The sequence below is a fragment of the Cavia porcellus genome, unplaced genomic scaffold (genome assembly GCF_034190915.1).
Source record: "Cavia porcellus strain 051 isolate PalLab524CR breed Dunkin Hartley unplaced genomic scaffold, mCavPor4.1 scaffold_28, whole genome shotgun sequence".
NCBI classification, from domain to species: Eukaryota; Metazoa; Chordata; class Mammalia; order Rodentia; family Caviidae; genus Cavia; species Cavia porcellus.
In genome coordinates this window covers 26,781,584-26,804,151 of record NW_026947511.1, presented here as the reverse complement: position 1 = coordinate 26,804,151, position 22,568 = coordinate 26,781,584, and the positions used below count along the sequence as shown (strand labels likewise).

Here is a 22,568-nt window from a genome sequence, read left to right as displayed (position 1 = left end):
CACAGTCTTTTCAGTGGCATTTGCTCATTTCTTTTTTTAGCATGTGTTGTTTCTATATCAATACTGCTTAGTTCTCTGATGGATAGAAGCTAAATGAAAATGAAAACATAGTATAGATGTACAGCTAAGTGGTAGGTGCCTCACTAGCTTGTAAGAGGCCCTGGGTTCAATTCTCAGCACTGCCCAAAGACTAAAACCAAATGAAATACCATTCAATTAACTTTTCCTGAATATTATTTATTGTAGGTTTTCATAGTAACATAAAGACTGGCAAGTTAAAGAATTAACTTTAATCAGACTTTTAAATTTTTGTACTTACTGCAGTGTTGGAAATTATAGCATGGGAAGAATTATTCTTAGTCATTGTCAAAATTAGTGAACTGTGCATGCTTGGAGGCTGAGGCAGAAGTTCAGCCTGGGCAGTTTAGCAATTTTTTTTGTGTGTGTGTCTTTTTCCTTTTTATTGGTACTGGGGATCGAACTCACGTCTGCCTGCTTGCAAGGCAGGTGCTTATGCCTCTGAGCTAAATCCTTAGCGCCGTAGTTTAGCAATTTAGTGAGACCTTTTTTCAAAAAAATGGCAAAGACCATGAGTTCATTTCCCACTATGGAAAAAATAAGATGTACAGTTCTAAAAGTTAATTTTAAAATATTTTAGTTTACTTACTGGGTCTATTTTATTGATTTTAGCATTCAGATTGTGAATTACTGAAATTTTATTTATTTTTTTGAGACAGGGTCTTGCTGTATAGTTTAAACAGGTGTATGTAGTCTAGCCTGGCCTCAAACTTGGTGGTGATCCTCCTGCCTCAGCCTCCTGCATGCTGGGATTTCAGGCATGTGTCACTGTGCCTGGCCCAGAATTTTGTATTAATCATATTGACAAGTTTTACACATGTTAGTCATTTGAAGGAAGTAAGAGTAGGTAGTGTTTTGTGGTGAAGTATAAAGGTGTTTTTGTACAGTGTCTAATTTTATATAGTACACTAATTTTGTATACTACAAAGACTATTAATGCTTTGCAAATCCAGCCTACTGTCTTAATGTTTCTAAATTTATACTTCTGTTTAAAATGCTAATTCTACTAATTTTCTGTATTTCTTTTGTTTTTTCAGAAGACAGTAGTTGGTAATATTTCTTCACTGCTATTTTTGGCATAGATTATTTTTAGCAAAATCACATAAACATCTCACAAGTAAATATCTTATTTCTTTTAAGTAAGAATATATGTTCTGTATCCATATATCTTGCTCTTTTGGAAGAATTTCTTGCATATAGATTAGGATTACTTTATGAAACAGTTCTTGGTGAAACTTACATGAAGAAAACTACATTGAGGAAACCTCATTAGGAGAATTAAACACTGATTTGTAAAAGCTGTAAATGAATGGACGAGCTGTGTTGGTAAATAATGAAGACCCACCAAAAACATAACAGGTTTTTTCAAGTTCATTTTTATATTCATTGTATAAATCACATGTAGACTTAGTAAGCCCACTTACAGTAACGTTCCTCAAAGATGCAAAATTGTAATATTCATTGTGACATTATTTTAATAGCAAATGATTAGTAGAAATCTAAATGGCATCTTGAATCACCCAACCTAGTTGAACAAATAGTAGCACATTTGTGCAGTAGAGTGTAGTGAACTGTAAAAAAGAATAAGGAAAATCTCATTTTAATGCTGTGAAATGATCTCCAAAACAAATTAAAAAAAAAAGAGCATAGTCCAGATGTCTTTTAGGAAAAGGTTAAAATTTGAACATAATTATGTGCTACTTACATTTTTTTAAATAAAGTATTTTGTTGAAGCTCATTAGAGGAGATACATTAAAGAAAAGCCAAATCCATAAACAAATCTTTACATTCTCTAAGCTTATTATTTGTAATAAAATTGATATTACTTTTTAAAAATTATGACATTATATAGTAAAACAAGTAATGTAATTATAACTGGTTTTCAGGTTAAGGGAAATAGTTATAAAACTGTAGAAATTAAATGTGAACTCCAGCTTTTACTTTGAATCACAGTTATTAGTATAAATTCTTATATTTTATTATTTAGGTTTTTGTTTTTTGGTAGTAGTGGGCCTTCAGAATACCAGGCAAATGTTCTCCACTGAGCTACATTCCCAACCCTTTTAAAAATTTGAGACAGAATCTCCCTAAATTGCCCAGACTGACCTCAGAGTTGGTGTCCTTCTGCCTGAGGCTCCCAGGCAGCTAGGAATTACAGGTGTGCATCATCACATCTGGCTCCCTGAATTATTATTATTTTTTAAAAAATACATTGTTATTTTTGTTGTTGTGTTTGCCTTGGCAGCTGAAAGACCCTTGAAGTAATGAGTCTTGTACGGATTAGAAAGCAGTAAACATCCCTTGAGTGTTGTAGATTCTTCACTTAAAAGGAATCAGATTTTTAAGAGAAGCGTATGACTGCATGTCTGGGGCAAAAATGTGTACAAGAATATGGGTGTGATGATGCACACCTGTGGAAGCAGCTGCTGGGAGCCTGAGGAGGGAGGACCATTTTCATGGGTGTTCCAGCCCAAGCTAAGGAGTATAGTAATACTCAGTTTCAAAAAATAACAGAAAGATGTGCAAGGATAGGTTGGGCATTTCATGACGCAAGAAAGCAAAGATTTCTTTGGAGATTTTACTAGATACCAGAAAAGAAGTAATAACTAGAAAAATATCAACTATATAAAAATCTATGAGTTTATAATGATCGATTTTATCCTCAAATCAATGCAAGCAAGGTTCATTGCCTACTTGTGGGAATTTCTAGGCAAAACTCATTTTTCAGGAACATCAGTAAATAATGACAAAAGAACTAAGCATTTATTTTGACTTACGTTTGCAAATTGTATTCTAGAATAATAGTTGATGAACTCAACTTTTTAGAGAAGAATCAAGCTAATAGATCTAAAATAAATGAAAAATTAGAAAATTATCATTTTGTGCTCTGATGAAATAATGAGTCTAGGCAAAATACATTAATGTTAATGGAAATTGGTTAGGGTGATACTTTAATTCCCCCTTTTTAATATTACCAACTGGATATTTTTATTTATGGCATTCTATAAATAGAGGAAGATTATTTTGTGAGTTTGATAATAGTACTATGGTTGTTTTCCTTTTATCTGTTAAAGATGTGCCATTGAACATTTATGCACAAAGTGGTTTGATGACAATTTGTTTTAAAATAGTACACTTTTTTGTCTTAAAATACCCTTAAAAGACAGGAAGGGACAGCAATGAAACAAGATGTTTACCTTTTTACCAATAATTGAAACTGAGGGAAGGTTTTCCTGTATTTTCCTTAGTATAAATGCTGGTGAAGCAAGAATTATTATGTTTTCTTTTTACTCTTTTGTTTTTTTTTTTTTTTTGAAAAATTCTGTGATATTTTAAAAAGAAATTTATTTCCTTATATTGCAATATTTGTAAATTTCTTTGTACTGTTATAAAGAAAGTGGTATGTAAAATTGTGTGGACAGCCACAATAATAAAAGCAAGTTGTGATCTGAAAAATACTAATTGTAGTGTTGTCATCATTGACTTTTTCTGCAACTTCTAATCTAATTACATGTTTTTAGAATTGTTTTGAATATCGTCTCGGTGTCATAACTTTTATATGATAAAAATTGCTGTATTTATGCAGTCTGGTTATGTGTCCTTTTTGTGAATAGCTTTTGTGCTTGGTGCATAGCCATCCTACCAATTCTGAAATTTTATAAATGATCTTTGGAATAGTAATGCAGTGCATTTAAGTATTTAATGAGGACTTTTATCTAAATTTTAAAAATTTTATTTTTTAAAATTTTTACCTAGATATTTTATAATAGTGAAAACATTAGGTACTTGAACTTGCAACATGAAAATATGTAGCTTTTAACCTGTAATTCAGCTGTCATCTGTTAAATTTTCAAGACAGTAGAGAAAAAAAATTGAGTTCATATTAAAGATAATATATTTCTAGAAGTCAGTTATTTTCTATTATCAGGTGGTCTAATACATGGTTTTGTCTTCTTTAGGAAGGTGGAGTGTTTACTTTTGGAGCTGGAGGGTATGGTCAGTTGGGTCATAATTCTACCAGTCATGAGATAAACCCAAGAAAAGTTTTTGAACTCATGGGAAGCATTGTCACACAGATTGCTTGTGGAAGGTGAGCTATTATAGAAGAGTAATTTATTCTCTATACCATGCGTATATAGGGATTGTTTAGTAAATTATTTTACAGGCTTAACAATTGGAGGTAAAAGATTTTTCCCTGAATGTTCAATAACAGGAGAGCCATTTTTCATATGGTAATTCTGTTTCCTTCAACAGCGCATAAAGGCCTGTTTCTCCATAGCCTTGCCAGCAGTTGTTTCTTCATCTTCTCGGGTAGCCATCCTGGAGGATGTGCAGTGGTCTCTCATTATGGTTTCAGTTTGCATTTCTTTATCTTTAGTGATGTTGACTTCATGTGCTTATCCATTTGTGAATCTTCTTTGGGGAAATGTCTGTGAAATCTATTTCTCATTTTTTTGTGTTTGTTTGTTGTTAAAGATTTCTCTATATTCTAGATTTGAATTCCTTATTCACTTACATAATTTTCAGATGTTTTCTTCCATTCTCGGGGTTGATCTGTGTAATGCTGATAATCTGTTTTTTTTTTTTTTTTTTTGGTGGCAGGGCGAGTACTGTGAGTCAAATCCATGGGTTTGTACATGCTAGGCAAGGGCTCTCTCGCTGGGTTACTTATCCAGCCCTTTTTTATTTTTTATTTTGTGACAGGTCTTGCTAAATTGCTGAAGCTGGCCACAGACTTTTAATCTTCTCTCCTCAGCCTCTCGAGCATCTGGGATTATGGGCATATGTCACGATTCCCATCTAGTGTCTTTTTAAAATGACAGGTTGTCTTTATCATTTTAAAAACATTTATTTAAGAGATGGGGCCTTGTCATGTTGCATGGGCTGTCCTCAAACACCTTGGCTCAGAGGACTTTCAGATGACTTTCCGCCTTAGCCTCTTGACTAACAGGGACTACTGCACCTGGTTGATAACTGTTCTTTTTTGTAACTTCTATAGAGTCTAATTAGTGGGGTTTTTTTGTTGTTGTTGTTGCCCAAGCCTTTGGCATCATATCTAAGAAACCATTGCCAACTCAAAGTCATGAAGCTTTTGTTTGTTTTCTTCTACAACTTGTATATTTTGGATTTAAGTATTTGACCTCTTTTGAATTAATTTTTGTATGTGGTATGAAATAAGGATTCAACTTTATTCTTTTGCATGTAGATAGCCTGTTTCCCTATAAAAGTCTTTTCCCCACCGAATGGTCCTGGCACACTCGAACCTCATTTAGACATACACTTTAGAATTTATATCTAGGCCCTTTAGTATGTTCTGTTGGTCTGTATTTCCGCACTGTACTGTTTTGATTTGACTACAGCTTTGTAGTAAGTTCCAAAATCAGGACGTATAAGTCCACCAACTTACATTTCTTTTTCAGGATCATACTAGGTGGGTCATTTTGGGTTACATATGAATCATCAGATGAGTGTTTCTAGAAAAAACATCATTGGATTTTAAGAGGAATTATATGTATTCTGTACATTGCTTTGTGTAGCATTGATATCTTAATATAAGTCTTTGAATCTGTGGACATGGAGTGTCCATTTATTCCTTAAGGCTCTTTAAGCTTCTACCCTTTGCTTGGTAGACTTACTATTTGAAACAGGTTTTTATGGTACTTGAGTATGTTATACATACATATAACTTCCATACAAAGATAATTTTACTTCTCTCTTTCCAATTTGAATGCCTTTTATTTCTTATTCTTCTCAAGTTGCTCAGAAACTGCTCAGGCTAGGCCTCCCAGGACTGTGATAAGTAGAAAAGTTGAAAGCAGGAATTCTTGTTCATGGTCTTGGAGGAAAAGCTTCTAGTCTTTCTCCATTGATTGAAATGTTGGTTTTTCATTAATGACTTTCATACTATGATAAGGTAGTTTTTATCTGTTCTGAATTTGTCAAGAATTTTTCTGTGTCAGTTTTAATGACCATATGTTTTGGTCATTTTTCCTTTATTCTAAAATATATTATGTTGATCAGTTTCTGTATTCTGAGCCATTGTTGCATTCCAAGAATGTGTCCTACTTTGTTGTGGTTTGTAATTCATTAGTGTACTATTGAATTGAATTTACTTTTGTGTTGAGGATTTTTGCATCAGTAGTTTTAGGAATAATGATCTTGCAATGTTTTTTCTGACTTTGCTATCGGGGCAATGCTGGTTTTACAGAAGAAGGGAAGAAATGTTTACTGTTCATTTGTTTGGAAGTTTGAAAAGGATTAATGTTGGTTTTTTTAACTATTTGGTAGAAGTCTCCAAGGAAGCCACCCAACCTAGGGATTTGGTTTATTTTTTGTTTGTTTAGGAATTTTTGACTATAGATTTGATTATATTACTTATTACAAGTTTATTTTGATTTTCCATTTCCTCTCAATTCAGTGTAGTTGGTAGTATGTTTCCAGTAATTTTTCTGTTTCATCTAACTTCTCTAATTTATTTGCTGTACAGTTTATATTATTCTCAGAATCCTTATTTCTGTACCATTAGTAGTAATGTTTCTCCTTTCATTTCTGATTTTAGTAATTTGAGCCTTTTTTCTCATTTAGTCTCATTAAAGATTGGGCAGTTTTGTTGCTTTTTTTTTGGGTACTAGGAATTGAACTCAGAGCCTTGCACTTGCCAGGCAGGCTCTATGCTTCTGAGGCCCTTGTTTTCCCGGCCCTTGTTTATTGCTTTTGTTGAGTTTTGTTTGTTTTTTTATTTTTCCATTGTCTTTCATTTCTTTCTCTGTGATTCTCACTGTGTTCTTCTACTAACTTTGGGTGTATTTGGTCCTTTGTCTAGTTCCTTAGGTTGTAAAGTTGTTGATTTAAGATCTTTTTAAATGTAAGCACTTTTAGCTATAACTTTCTCTCTTAGCACTATTTGCCCTATGTCTGGTAAATTTTGCAGTACTGCGCTTTTTTTTTTTCATTTATCTCTTAAGAATTTTGTAACTTTTCTTTTAATTTTTTTTTGACCTATTAGTTGATTGAGTGTATTGTTTAATGTTCACAAATCTATGAATTTTACAGTTATCCTTTTATACATTGCTACCTTTTGCAATTCTGTTGCTATCAGAGAAGGTAACTTGAGTATGTTATCTATCTTTTAAAATCTGTTGAGTCTTAATTTGTGTTCTAATAGTGGTCTATCCTGGAGAATGTCCGATGTACACTTTAAAAGAATGTATCTTATTGTTGTTAGGTAAAGTGTCCTGTACGTATCTGTTAGATTGGTTGGTTTAATTTTTGCTCAGTCTTTCTTTTTATTTTCTACGTGGTGTTCTATCTGTGAGTGAAAGTGGGATTTAAAATGTCCAGTTATTGTTGTAAAGCTGTTTCTTTCTTAAATTCTCTCCATTTTTGCTTTATATTTTGGTGGCCTATTATTTAATTGGATATATAAATGTTTATAATTATATCTTCTTGGCTGGGGGTTTAGCTTAGCAGCGTAAGTGCCTGCTTGGCAAATGCAAGGTCATGAGTTCAATCCCCGGTACCCCCCTCAAATATATATGTGTGTGTGTGTGTGTGTGTGTGTGTGTGTGTGTGTGTGTATAATTATATCTTCTTATTGTAAACCTTTATTAATGTTGCTATGATATAATGTCTGTATTTTACCATCCTTTCATTTTCTCTTTGTTATGTCTTTGGGTCTAAAGTATCTTACAGAAAGCATGGTCCTGTGTCCCATAGTGATGTTTTGGTCAACAAACCACATATATGACAAGTTCTAAAACATAATGGAATTAAAAGATTCTTGTCACTTGTAATACTGTAACTATCATGAATTCATAGCATATTTAATACCTTACTTGCTTGTTTCTAGTGATATTGATATAAGCAGCCATACAGAAATACAGCAAATACAATGATGTATAGTGCCTAATAAATAACTATGCTACTGGCTTATGTGTTTGTACTCTTACATACTCATGAAAAAGCTTCCTGTAAAATACCGTCACATACTCTGGCAGTGTCCTCACATATCTCATGTTTGTTGAGTCTATTGATTACATCATCTTCTCATGTGCTTGATTTGATGTCGCGTAGTATTTCATTCATCATGACCCTGACATGTATGAGGTCCACCTTGCCAGTAATAGGCCACACATAGTGGATGACCTAGGAACACATAAAAAGATGGACTACCAAGATGAAAAATCTGTGATAGTTTTGTTCTCCATTCGGGTATGTCCCATCCCAGCATAGCTGTGATCTTGAAAAACAAGACCAAGTGATGACATTAGAGTGTTATAAGTAAATAAAATAAGTCATACACAGAAAAACAAATAATACATGGTTTTGCTTATATTGGAAACTTAAAAATATGATCTCATAGAAGATTAAAATAGTAGTTAGCAGAAGTTGGGAAGTGTACAAATATAGTTAGGAATATTAAATTCTATTGTTTTATAGCACAATATGTTGATTATGGTTAACAATTTGTCTGTTTCAGGATAGGATTTTGAACATTCACAACACAGAAATGATAAACCTTTGAGGTGATAGATTTGAGCATGCTAATTACCCTGACTTGGTCATTGTATATTTATGTGTTGAACTATCATATTGTATCTATCATATTGTAATTTATGAATACATAAAATTATTTGTCAGAGAACAAAAAGGAATAAAAACTTTTAAAATCGGCTTCATTCAAGGCTAAAAAACCATTGAGAAAGAGCTGTTATTGTCACAGGAAAACTAATTGACCTAGATTGAAGACCAGGCAGCATAGAAGCATATCTTTCATACCACCATGGTGATCAAGGCCAAAGTAAAAAGTTTGTTTGCATTGTTGAAATAAAAGGGCTGGACCTGGCTACAGTAACTTACTGCTCGCTCTGGGTGGCTTAAAACATTCAGTGATCTTTATTCATTACATTGAAAGTGAACACCAAGTCTGAGTGCCCATGTGAAGGCAGCTGAAGAATTTTTAAGCTCTAGAGAAATTACATGCCAGTGTACATATTCAGTGTGGATGAAACCTCTCTATTCGGGAAAGGGATCTCTGAATGGTCTTTTATCCACCAAGAAACCATGTCAAACGTCAGGTTTCAGGGCTTTTAAAGATAGGGTAATAATCGTTTGGGAGTAATGTTGTAGAGTGTTGATTGTGAAACTCTTTGTGATTTGGCAAAGTGAAAGTCCCAGGACCTTCAAGCATACCAGTAAGGAAGCCCAGAAGGTAAATAAGGAGCAATAAGAACTTGTGGATGACCCAGTCCCTCTTCCAAGATGCTTTCCTGATTTCTGCACCATTGAAATAGAGCAGTACTGTTTGAACAGTGACATACCTTTTGCTTATCTCAGTTTGTACAAGGATACTTTGTGATGTTCCCACAATGAACAGATTGCCTAATGATGCATTTCTCAACAGATTACTGTCATTAAATGGCTTCTATATTTAGTTGATTTTTTTTTTTCAGTATAGCATTTTGGCTACCTTTGTCTTCTCCCCTTCCCTTCCCCTTTTCTCTCTTTGAGACAAGTCCCACTGTGTAGTTTTAGTTGGCCTTGAGTTCACTATGTAGTCCAGGCTGGTCTCAAACTTGGCAGTGATCCTCTGCCTCAGCCTCCTGAGTGCTGGGATTACAAATTCATGCCACCACTACCCGGCTGCATTTTCATTTCTATATATTTCATAGTGATTTTCTTCGTGACTGAAGTAAGAGTTAATTTTAATATCCTAGTACATGTATGGAGTCCTTATTGCCTACCCTGGACCCTGAAAACTGAACACAAGCTGCTCCTGGAACATCTTGATAGATAGGGAATTGGGTGTCTGGGGAGTTCCTACTGTGCTAAGAGCTAAAATGGACATGAACACAATTTGACACCTGAACATTTTCCTAGAAGTTGTAACCCTTTGAATAGACCCCAGAATTTCAAAATAGTTCTTTTCAGACAGATTCTGCCAGTGCAGTTGTTAGCCAAGTAGGGATTCAGATTCTTGATGCTTGCTTCTCTAGCATTTTTCCAGAACCCACCTGTTGTGCTCCATTTTCCACTGTTGCTGGAAAGTGAGTGCCATATGTACTTGGCATTTACGCACCTTGCTAAATGCTAATGCTAATGACTTATTCATGAGCCAGGCTTGGTGGCACATGCCTATGATCCCAGCAGTTGAGAGACTGAGGCAGGAGGATTGCTGTGTTTGAGGTCAGTTTGGATTACATAGTGAGTTCCAAGGCCAGCCTGAACTATGTAGTGGGACTTCTCAAAAAACTAAAACCAGAGCTGGGTGCAGTGATGCACACCTATAATCCCTGCACGCGGGAGGCTGAAGCAGGAGAATTACCCCAAGTTTGAGGCTACCATATAGTGAAACCCTGACTCAAAAAGCAAAAAAAAAAAAAAAAAAAAAAAAAACCCCAAATTAAAAAATGGAATAAAACAAGAATTTATTTGTGTACACATTAATATCATTTGTGAATAACCCAGTTTTGCTTTATTTCTAATAATTTTGTATAATGTTTATATTTCCTAAATGTGCTACCAGAACACTAGTATAATATTCACTAGAACTGTTGAAGAGCAGGACATCATGACCTGTTTCTTTATGGGGAAAATTTCAATGTTTTACAATTAAGCATCATATTTGCCTTCACGTTTAATGTTTTTTCTATATCTATTGAGATGTATGACTTTTCTCCTTTATTCTGTTAATATGGAAAATTGGTAGATGATTCTGGCTAACAACAGTTATGTTTTTTGTAATTTAGTTAGCATGTGTTATTCATAAATAGTACTAGTTTTGATTCATGAAAATACTTTAGTATTATTTGTGATTATCATTGAGCTTGATGTACACTTTTCATATTTTTATCAGTTCTGTTATCTAAGTTATTCTATCCTAATAAAACATTATAAAATAGATGTGCTCTGTTGGTCAAAGCAAGCAGTAGGTCAAAATCTGGATTTAAGACATGGAAAAAGAGTCTCCCTTTCGGTGGGATTTGAGATATAATAGGAGCAGGAAAGAGACCTGAGACACCAAACCTTCTGAGTAAAGTCACTTCATGGAATGAGTACCCAATAAAATACTTCTTTGTAGGAGATAAAAGAGATTAAGAAACTAATAGAATATCTGATTGCAAGGTGCGACATGTATCTGTTTTAGAAAAGAAATAAATGAGTGACATTACAGAAATAACGCTTGAAAATTTTTCAGTCTTGACTAAAGACATAAAACTCGAGAGTGCAGAGTACAAGGCCTACAATAGGTAATAATATTTAACTCATTCCCAAACACAGTGAAACATCACACGAGGATGGGCAGATTTGCAGGAGGACAAACTGGTGGCTTGTATTGTCTTTGCTCTGCAGTTCCTTAGGTTTGATTTGATCACAGTGCCTCAATACGAATCTGGGTTTGTATATGTGAAGGGATCAATTTCTGTAGAAGAAAGAGAGTATTGTTTCTGTTGTGTTCAGTGCTACATTCCTTGACCAGTTCTTAGCCTAAAACTTCTTCAGTGCCCAAATAGTGGGCCTTCATAGGTCATGGCTCTAGTTTAGGGCCTAACAAGTAGGTGAGGAGTGGAAGGAGTTACCCCTGTGGATTATGAGGTTACTGTCCGCAAGACTTCAGTATAGAGCATGTTTTCTGAGACTATGCTTATATAACTGACCTGTGTGGGTACCAGATTTATTCTGTATAGATTATGCTATTAATATTATACACAGAACATATAAAACTTCTTAAACTCTTGAAAAATACTCTAATCTTTAAAGAGAAAAAAAAGTCAGTTAATATTTACTATATTGTGCTCACTATAAATTGTTAAAAGGTGGCATTAAACCTGAGAATTTTGTTGTTTCATTGTAGGCAGCATACTTCTGCTTTTGTTCCTTCATCAGGACGAATTTATTCTTTTGGGCTTGGAGGTAATGGACAGCTGGGAACTGGTTCAACAAGCAACAGGAAAAGTCCTTTCACTGTAAAAGGAAATTGGTTTCCTTACAATGGACAGTGTCCACCAGATCTTGGTAAGTTTTTTGTAAAGTTTTGCTATATGCATTAAAGTTCTTGTTAAAATATTGTTTTTGAGCTTGGCATGGTAGCAGATGCCTGTAATCCCAGCACTTGGGAGGATGAGACAGGAAGATCACAGTGAGTTTGAGGCCAGCCTGGGCTTCATAGTGAGACCTGTTTCCAAGAAATAAATAAATTTTTAAATGTTGTCTATAAGCAATGAAGCTGTCTGTCTTTGCAAGAGTTCTAAGATACATTGTTAATCTGAAATAACAAGCTACAGAATAATGTATAGGGTTGTGTAATTTGTTTATATTTACCTATGCACATGTAAGAAAATTCTGGATAATGTGTTTCAGAAAGTGGGTCATATGAAAAGTATGTGGTGACTAGACACTAGTTAGGGAGTTGTATTTGTTTGTAAAATACAAATAACATAATTTACTGATGTAACCATTTTAAAGATTAGCAGTGTCTTGACAAAGTATATGGTATCATTATCTAAATACCACATCAATTGAACAGCAACTCTAACTTATCTTGGCCCCTCCCAATCTTTGGCAACCACTGTTCTGTCTGTCTCTGAAGTTGACTTGACTCTAACATGAACTCTCATACAGTGTGTGTCTTTCTAGGACAGAAACACTTCACTATGCATAAAGCCCTCAAGGTTCATCTGTGTTGTAATATGTGTTAGAATTTCCTTCCCCTTTAAAAAACTGCGCTGTGTTCCATATATACATGCATGCCACATATCCTTTATCTACAGCCAGTTGACTTGCTTCAACTATTGTTGTAAATAATGCCGCTATGAACATGAGCATACAGATTTCTGAGATCTTTCAATTCTTTTGGGTACATTTTCTGGTTTTTAAGAATTTGAAGTATACACATTTATTACCTATTTGTGATATTGTTTTGATTTGCTTTTTATATCTCTTCTGCTTTAGCCAAATGTGTATTTATTTTCTATTATTCTTGCAGTATATCTGTTTGTTTTTTATTGACATGAATATGTTACTTAGAAAATTGGAGGTATTTGAGTACTGTTTTTGCACCCACTTGGTTAGGTACTGTAACCAAGATGTACTTACTTTTTATATTTTCTTTACTATCCTAAACTATTCCTCAGAATTATTTTTACATTTATTTTATCTCCTGATGGAAATTAGCATCATGGGTTATCTACAAGGTAGTATAGATTTCAGAGTTGGGCATAATGGTGCATACCCATAATCCTAGCACTTGGGAAGCTGAGGCCAAAAGATCGTTGCAAGTTCAAGCCCAATCTAGGCTACATCGTGAGTTGAAGGCCAGTTTGAACTATGTAGTGAGACTGCCTCAAAAAATACATACATACATACATACATACATTTATACTTCTCTGTGTTACAGATTTTACCTATTCACAGTGATGAATGTGATGAATATAAATATACTACGAGGGTTGACATTTGTGTAACTTTATTTTGAATAAAGTTTCTTTGTTACAATTAAAAGAATGTTTTATTCAGGCTCATATTTAGCAAATCTTTGATCTTAGCATTTTTTTCCTTTCGATGTGATTTGTTACTTTTGTGTTTATACTATGTTCATTATTTTTTCAGTTCTTATTTTCAGCACACATATTGTTTTAGTATTATTTTTCTTTTTTTCTTTTGGTACTGGGGATCGAACTCACAGCCTTGGGCTTGCCAGGCAGGTGCTTGTGCTGCTGAGCTAAACCCCAGCCCCAGTATTATTTTTCTTGTGTCCTTGACAGTATGTTTAAGGTTTTTCTTTATACAAGATGTTATTGTTAATAACATAACAACCTGACTTTAACAAGTATGAATACTATAAAGAATCTTTTATTTCTGTTTATAAAGTTCAATTTCTTTTTTTTTTGGCTTTTTCATTTTTATTGGTACCGGGGATCGAACTCATGACCGCCTGCTTGCAAGGCAGGTGCTTATGCCGCTGAGCTAAACCTCCAGCCCCATAAAGTTCAATTTCTTAGGGATGCATTTTTTTTCACCTTTGAAACTGTAGACCTTAAGATTACTTGCATTGAAATGAATATTGGGGCTGGGGATTTAGCTCAGCGGCATAAGCGCCTGCCTTGCAAGCAGGCAGTCATAAGTTTGATCCCCAGTACCGATAAAAAGGAAAAAGACAAAAAGAAATGAGTATTGAGTGCTGGGGATTTTGCTCAGTGATACAGTGCCTGTCTGGCAAGTGTGAGGTCCCAAGTTCAATTCCCAGTACCAAAATACTACTCTAATAATAATAATAATAATGAAGTGAGTATTGAAGTAGACTTTTGCCATGGTTGGTCTTTAGCTACAGTTTAATTGCACCAATAAATTATTGATCCCTAAGTGAGGGATCAACTCAAGTATCCAAGTGGAGTATCACTGAGCCCTTAAAAGGAATGAGTCTCATTGCTAAACCTAGATGAACCTTGAGAATATTATACTAAAAGAAAGCAAATGCATAAAGATAAATAATATATAATTTCACCTACATGAAATACTTAGAGCACTTGCACTTGTGGGTACCAGTTGCTAGAAGGAAGAGAGAATGAAAAGTTATGATTTAATGGGCTTCTAGTTCGTAGAAGGAAAGTTCTGGGATTTATTAGTGATGATGGTTGCACAATGTTGTTGAATGTACTTATTGTCACTGATTTATGAACTTAAAAATTACTAAAGTGATAAATTTTAAGTGACATTTTTATAATGAAAAGTTGTTGATGATCATGTCTTACTGTTATAGAGGAATTAACTAGCTGAAAGTGAATTTAGTTTACACAACTCTCTGTTCTAGAGGTCAATCCCCTGACTCCCACTGTGAATCACACTGATAGCATAAACTGTGTGGTGTGGCCAAGGCCATAGGTAAACAAAGATGTTATTAGCAAGCAGGGTATTCCAGTGGTTTAGAGTTATCTCCATACAGCTACATAAGGGCATATTTTTCATTAGAATGTGTGAAAGTTTAAAGAGCTGTACTAGTTTGCTAAGGTTCTAAATAAACTACTACAAACTGTGTTTTTGAACAATACATACTTATTGTTTCTGATGTCTGGAATTCTAATTAAATTAAAGCTGCTTTATTCTGAAGACTGTGAGGAACCATCTGTGATATAATTTGTTAGTCCAGTGATTTTCCAGCAGTCTTTGGCATTATTGTCATGAAGATCTGTCTCTGCTTTTATCTTAAATTAACATGGCATTTTCAGTATCCATGTCTGTGTACAAATTTCTCCCATTTGTAAGAATACCACTTGGTAGGTTAGGGAATCTATCTTACTCCATTTTGACCTCATCTTAACTAATTAGATCTACAGTGATTTTATTTCTGATTAAAGTCACACCGTGAGGGACTGGGATAAGGGTTTCAAAGTAGGAATTTTTGAGTGACACAATTCATACCTTAGCTGTATCATAGGCATTATCTCCACTAATATAGCCAACTTTTCTTCCTTAAAATGACTAATCAGGCCTGATCCAGTAACAATCATTCTCAGATGTGACACTTTAGAAGTTAAGTCTTTGGTTGCAAAAGCAGTTTGTCCAGTGATAGCCTAAGTGAAAAAGAGGAAAGATTCTTACTGAACCTCTGTCAGTAAGTATATTACTCTTAAAAGATGGAGACTTTTAAGTAAGAATGTGGATACTCACTGAATTTTGGAATTCAGTGAGAATCTGATACCATTTTTCAAATGTTTTGTTACAGTTTACTAGAACAGAGTTAACATTATTGTGAATTATATAACTTTTTAAAGAAATTATTTTTGTGTGTATATCCAGAAACAGCATTGAAATAAAACTAAACATTATTCCAAATAGATTATCATAGTGAACTTTTCTTCATCCCTACATCCATTTCTGTGTAATACAGAGACATCTTAATGTCCATAGATATATTATTAAATTTATCTAAGAGATATCTTTAGAAGCCTATACTCATCTTTCTATTTGATACATACATGGATTCACTAACCTGGTAAAATTCTCACGGGGCTCTGAGTCCTTTGTTAAAAAAAGCAAATTCTGGCCTGTAGCTTATAAAGAGTCATCAAGCAAGCATCAGAGTGAAACAAAAATGATTAATAGATGATGGACAGTTAAAATGACCAAACCAGGTGTGGTAGTACATGCCTGTAGTCATAGCGACTTTTGGGAGCGGAGGTGAGAGGAACTCTTGAGCTATGAGTTCAAGACCAGCCTGAGCAACATAGTGAGATCCTGTCTCAAGCAAAATAAAACACCCCATAATAGTGAGATTAAGTTTCCAAAAGTGATGACTGAGTCTGTTTTCAGAGAACTCATGGATACTTATTAGATATATAAATATGCATGAGCATAACGTTTTATGGATGACTTCCCCAAATCTTGAGCTGATAATTGTCAGATCTTAATACACTAGGAAAACACCACGAATATCAAGTAAAGAGCTTCTGTAAGTCCAAGATGCATCCTAGTCAAGTATGTCTTTATAAAACTCCAATAATAGGTCTGAGGTAGGCCCCTCAAAAACTGCTGGCTCAGGAGGTAGCAATTAGAGGACCAGATTTATGCCAGAAAACAATACAAGTAACAACTGAAATCAAGACTGGTCACACTGTTATCTAATGTGGGGCAAAGTGTTACTGTAACTGATAAAGAAGATTCAAAAGTACTAGTTTATCAAGGCTTTGTGGGTTATGGGTATAGTTTGTTTGTTTCCACATTACTGAGAATTGAATCCAGGGTCTTTGCACTGAATTGCATCCTCATCTTTTTTAATGTTTTAAGACAGGGTCTGTTGAAGTTGCCCAGACTAGACTTGACCTTGTGACTATCCTGCCTCAGCCTCCCTAGATGCTGGGAAGATAGTGATGCACCACCATACCCACTTAATCAATTACATTTTACCTTATAAATTTAACTGAGGGAAGGCTGTGTCTTTGTCTTTTGAGATAGTCTCTTGGTCTAATTTAGGCTGGTCTTAAACTTACTCTGTAACCTGGCCTCGAACTCCCAGCAGTCCTACCTCAGCCTCCCAAGTGCTATGATTATAGGCATGCGCCATCACATTGGGCAAGGCTGTGTCTATTCTTTGGGAACTTTTCCTTTGTGATTTTTATAATAGTGACACATCAAACAAGCATACAATTATTTCTAGCATCTCTTTTTATTTGTTGAACAAATTCCCAAGGCTTCTTTGAAAAATATGGAAAGTTATTGTTAGGTATAAAACATGTTGAACGTTTTAATTTTTCTCTATTTAAAGTACTATTTTTAGAAGTCTGTTAGCTGGGTAGAAGATAATACCATAGATTGAATGACTTAAAGAACAGCCAGTTATTTTCTCAGCGATAGAAAGGATCAGTAAGTTTGGTATCCTTTAAGACCTCTCCCTGGCTTGCAGATACTTGCTCGTAGGTTCTCTGGTGCTCTTTTCCCATTGTCTGTGTCTGTCTGTCCCTCTTTCTTTCTCTCTCTTTCTCTCTCTCTCTCTCTCTCTCTCTCTCTCTCTCTCTCTCTCTGTGTGTGTGTGTGTGTGTTTCTGATATATATTGTTCCTCTTGTAAGAGACCAGTAATGTGTGGCTTAGGATCTCACTTTAAACACCTCATTTTAACTTTAGTCAAATATTAAACTGGAAGTAATTTTAATTGTGTACACACTGTTTTGGGGTGCAGAAACGGAATAGGACACAAATATTTTTCACAGGAAGCTTTATTGCTCCTTCTTTATCTACACTAAATTTGCTTCCTGGTTTATATATTTTTGCATTTAGTTTTGTTGATAAAGAGTTATGTATCATCTTTTGTATAGATAGATTGAATGAGAAAATAATTTTAATTACTAAAGTTTTAGTATTTACTATTATTTTTCTTCTTAAATGGATGATCTTAATTTTTGTTTTCTTCTAAACTTTCATAGCATTTATCCTGTTTTTGTATTATCTTCAGTTTAAATTGAAATATACTGAGATACAGACTTCTGTGTACAGTCCAGAAGAAAGACTTGTAAACTTAAAGGTGCTGCTTATATTTGTGGACCCATTTAACATTCATCGTTTAGTCTGCCTCAACTCTAGCATTCAGAAAATTTCAAGTTATTTTATCATGGAGTCCATATGTGGGGAAGGTCTGATTAAATTAGATAATTAAACAAATCCAAATAGAAAATTTGAGGCTCTTAAAATGTGATATAAATCTTTGACTCTAATTTTGTTGTAATTCATTTTTACGGCAGATTCTGAAGAATATTTCTGTGTAAAAAGAATTTTCTCAGGTGGAGATCAAAGCTTTTCACATTACTCTAGTCCTCAGGTAATAACAACAGCAAAAAATCCAGCTGGGAATAATGGTACACACTTGTAAACCTAGCTCTTGAGAGGCCTGGGAAGAAAGATCGTGATTTTTGAGGTCAGCCTGGCTGTCTGAATTTTCTTGTTGCTGGAACAAAGTGCAGTGCTCACAAGTTAAAGGAAAAAAGGTTTGGAGAGATTTCAATCCATAGTTAGCTGGTTCCAAGGCAGGGTGGCATAGCAGAAGGTCATTCCAGAGGAGAAACAGTCCATGACAGAGCAGGCAGAACTAGTGAGCAGCAAGCAGCTGCAACCTACTTCCTTTTCTCCCTTTAAATTCGATTCAGCCTACAAGCCTATTGATGGGTACCGCCCCACCCCCAGTGTGGACCTTCTTATTACCCACACCCAGACTATGCTAGTCCCAGTCAGTGAGTACCACACACCCTAGAGTTCCAAAAAGCCCCTCCTATGATTGCATGAGACTTTGGGGGGGATGTCTATATACAAGCCGTAATACGGTGTTGTGTAGCAAGTTCTAAGCACAGTGAGACCATGTCTGAAAAAAAGAAAAAGTACATTTTTTTCCCTTAATCTGTTTGCTAAGTTTGTATTTCATTTTGTTTAAAACAAAAATCTCAAAAGCAAGTACATGCTGGGAAGTTCTTTGTTTTGAGTTGTAATATCTCTTCCCTTTGACTAATCTCTTTAATTTTAAAATTTAGAACTGTGGGCCACCAGATGACTTTAGATATCCTGATCCTTCAAAGCAGATCTGGACAGTGAATGAAGCTCTGATTCAAAAATGGCTAAGTTACCCTTCTGGAAGATTTCCTGTGGAAATAGCCAAGTAAGGAAAACATTTTATCTATGTAAAAACAAATATAGCCTGTCAAGTCTGTGATAGAACAGTCTTTAATGGGGTGTGGAGAGTCTCATTTAAATATTTTTGTCACTAGATAGCTCTCACTGTATAGTTTTTATATAAAAACAAATGTCTATAATTTCCATAGTGATTTTTTTAAAGAGAAGTCAAATGAAAAAATACAAAATGTAGCCATCTTAGGATTTGATTTGAAATATGTTCCTCCTGGAATCAAAATGTTTCAGTCTTACCTTTTTACCCCTGGAAGACTTGAGTATTACTTCTTTCTTGAATATTATGGTCATAAATTAATTTCATCTATACTTAGGATTTTGCCCGTTAGTTTTGTTTCTGTGATGTTAGTATGTGAAAGGTGGTGTAGTCATGTGCAGCTTAATGATGTTTTGGTTCACAGTGGACCTTCTACTGCAGTGTCATGAAGTTAAAATGAAGATGAAATTTTCCTATTGACTAGTAACATTGCAGCTCTCATAGGGCAGAGCAGTACTCTTGTTTTTGTAGGATACTTCTGTGAATAAACCTACTGTACTACCAATTATATAAAAGTATAGCACATAAAATTATACCCAGTGTGTAGTACTTGTTAATAAATGAACATCTTACTAATATGTGTATATCTATCTACTTGTGTATCTATCAAGACAATACTTAAAGTAAAAATTTTCACTACTATGATATACAGTCATACACTGTCAGCAGCCTCATTCATCTCATGTATACTGAATGTCTTGAGTTTATCATTTTTTCTTGCTCTTGATTTGTTTTGTTTATTATGGCCCTAAGAGCAGTAAATCTATATCTTATATCCTTGTAGCATAGGTGTGTAGTAGTCTCTATCATCTAGATTTAAATGTACTTAGTGATGTTTCCACAGTGATAGAATAGCTGAACAATCTGTTTCTCAGAATCTACCCAGTGATTAAGTAACATTACCCTACATGTAAGCTGTTTGTTATTTTAGATTTTTTCCCAAACTACAAATTTCTGAATATCCCAGAGTAGCCCTGAAGAATAATACCTATATTTGTCACAACCAGGTGGACTTTAAAAATCAAATGTGCATGCTTATGTAAAATATTTTAGGGACTTTGTATTTGTTTGATGAGTTAGAAGATGAAAATAATATTTGAGAAACTCTAGGGTAAATATTAATACCTTTATCAAGTATTATGTAAGCAGTCCAGTAATTTTCATAATTACTCATTTTAATTGGGTTTTGGTTAGGGGAGTGCTCTGTAACATTAACTGATACTAAATAGTTAAATTTCTTATTTTATTGTTCTTTGCTATTTTTAAATTTCTTTTTTAGTGAGATAGATGGAACATTTTCCTCATGTGCTTGCCTAAATGGAAGCTTTTTAGCTGTTAGGTAAGTGGGAATTCCTTGGTTTGCTGAAACTTCCAAATATATTGTATTAAATAACACATTAAAGAAATAAAATCATTTTAAAGTGTCCACCCCCGCTTTTGTTTTGTAGCAATGATGATCATTATAGAACAGGCACCAGATTTTCAGGGGTTGATATGAATGCTGCTAGGCTTTTATTCCACAAGCTTATACAACCTGATCATCCTCAGATATCTCAGCAGGTTTGTTTTTAAAGTATTTTGTATTTATAGTATTGAACTATTGTGTATTTTGTCCCACCTTATGTCTTTAACCTAATTAACTTTTCAGTTTCATACTGATTATCATGTGTTATGTATAGCTTTATTAAATACAATAATATAAGAATTAAGGTAAGGTTTATATTAAAGCATTTGTAGTTTAACTACAAATATTTATTACATCTTTCCAGCTATTGTAGTAGATTATGAATTACTTAAAATTGATGTGTTGGTTAAATCTATAGGTATAGTGCTAGAAAGTTTTTAATTCTCTTAGTAGTGTTTAGGCATTATTTTTCATTGTGCTTCAAAGTTCATTCATGGTAAGGTATTGGCTTGTTTTTGTTTTCACCATTTTACATTTACTGTAGTATTGGATTTTTTCCTTTTTTTGTTTCTTTTTTTTAAAAGTACATTCATTTTAAATGAATGGTTTTTGTTTGCTTGTTTTTTTTTTTTTTTTTAAATCAAAATACAGGTGGCAGCTAGTTTGGAAAAGAACCTTATACCTAAATTGACTAGCTCCTTACCTGATGTTGAAGCATTGAGGTTTTATCTTACTCTACCAGAATGTCCTCTGATGAGTGATTCCAACAACTTCACAACAATAGCACTTCCTTTTGGTACAGCTCTTGTGAACTTAGAAAAGGCTCCACTGAAAGTTCTTGGTAAGAATTTCAGTATTTTTGTTCTTTAGTAATCTTTTCTCTTTCAGTGAAAATGCTGGTAAGGTTTTTGGTTTTGGCTGTTAGAAATTATGCTTCTTTGTTTATGTGACAGTTTCTAGGAAAAACAACCTGCTTTTCCTTTTGTTTTTTTCTAGTCATTTATTTCTAATTGTTGGAATTGCCAAAGACAAAGCATGTTAGACATAGAATTTTAATCTAATAACTAGAGACAGCATGAAGGAAAGTAAAAACTGTTTTTCTCCTTCATTATCTGGAGTGTGATCTTTCTATTAAAGAAGTAAAGGAAAAAGAAAAATTAAAACTAAACAAACATGGGTTTTAAGTTATCTTTATGTGATGTCAACCTTTTGGCTCATATTTACTAGACTTCCTAATTTCTTGATGTTTGATTTAAATGTCGGTGCTTGTAGACGGGATTTTCCTCATTATCTGATCTCGGTTCTATTTCTGTTTGCTCCTGACCTAAACTTACAGTTGTGTGCTACATTTAGTCCAGAGTTTTATTTTTTTAATAGTATTTCCTAGATATGTGGAGCTGAAATACATAGAAATAACAAAATCAGTGAAGGAAATTTTTTTTATCGGTATCAGGGATCGAACTCATGACCGCCTGCTTGCAAGGCAGGTGTTTATGCCGCTGAGCTAAATCCCTAGCCTTAGTGAAGGAAATTTTTAAGCTAAAAATGAAAGGAGCAAGCAAGAAGCAAAGGGTAATGTGCTGGAATCAGAGGAAATTAGTCAGTGTGTTAGTCAGCTTTTCCATTGCTGGGAGAAAATACCTGACAACTGTAATGTCAGGAGAACTTTATTTTGGTTCATGATTTCAGAGGTTTTGGTCCAAGGTCAGTGTGGCTATCTCCAAGGCAGAAATACTGGTGGCAGGGCATGGCTGAAGAAAACTACCTAATTGTGGCATCCAGGAAGTAGAGAGCAAGGGAAAAGCCAGAGAGGAGGAGCTCTGGTCTCCAAGGTCATCTCTGTGACCTGTTTGTTCCAGTGAGGCTTCCACTTGACTGTGCTC

The 22,568-nt window shown here is 34.4% G+C and overlaps 1 protein-coding gene across 10 annotated transcripts in view; it reads left to right on the top strand.

Annotated features, from left to right (window-relative positions):
- Herc4 (HECT and RLD domain containing E3 ubiquitin protein ligase 4) overlaps positions 1-22,568 on the top strand; it is a 102,063-nt gene that overhangs the window by 41,681 nt on the left and 37,814 nt on the right. For all 10 annotated transcript variants that reach the window (XM_063239565.1, XM_063239569.1, XM_063239568.1 and 7 more), the window contains 7 exons: positions 4,038-4,168; positions 11,933-12,093; positions 18,310-18,386; positions 19,090-19,214; positions 20,560-20,619; positions 20,729-20,840; positions 21,337-21,526. In XM_063239565.1, the coding sequence (XP_063095635.1) occupies positions 4,038-4,168; positions 11,933-12,093; positions 18,310-18,386; positions 19,090-19,214; positions 20,560-20,619; positions 20,729-20,840; positions 21,337-21,526 (856 nt within the window). The remainder of the gene's footprint in view (positions 1-4,037; positions 4,169-11,932; positions 12,094-18,309; positions 18,387-19,089; positions 19,215-20,559; positions 20,620-20,728; positions 20,841-21,336; positions 21,527-22,568) is intronic.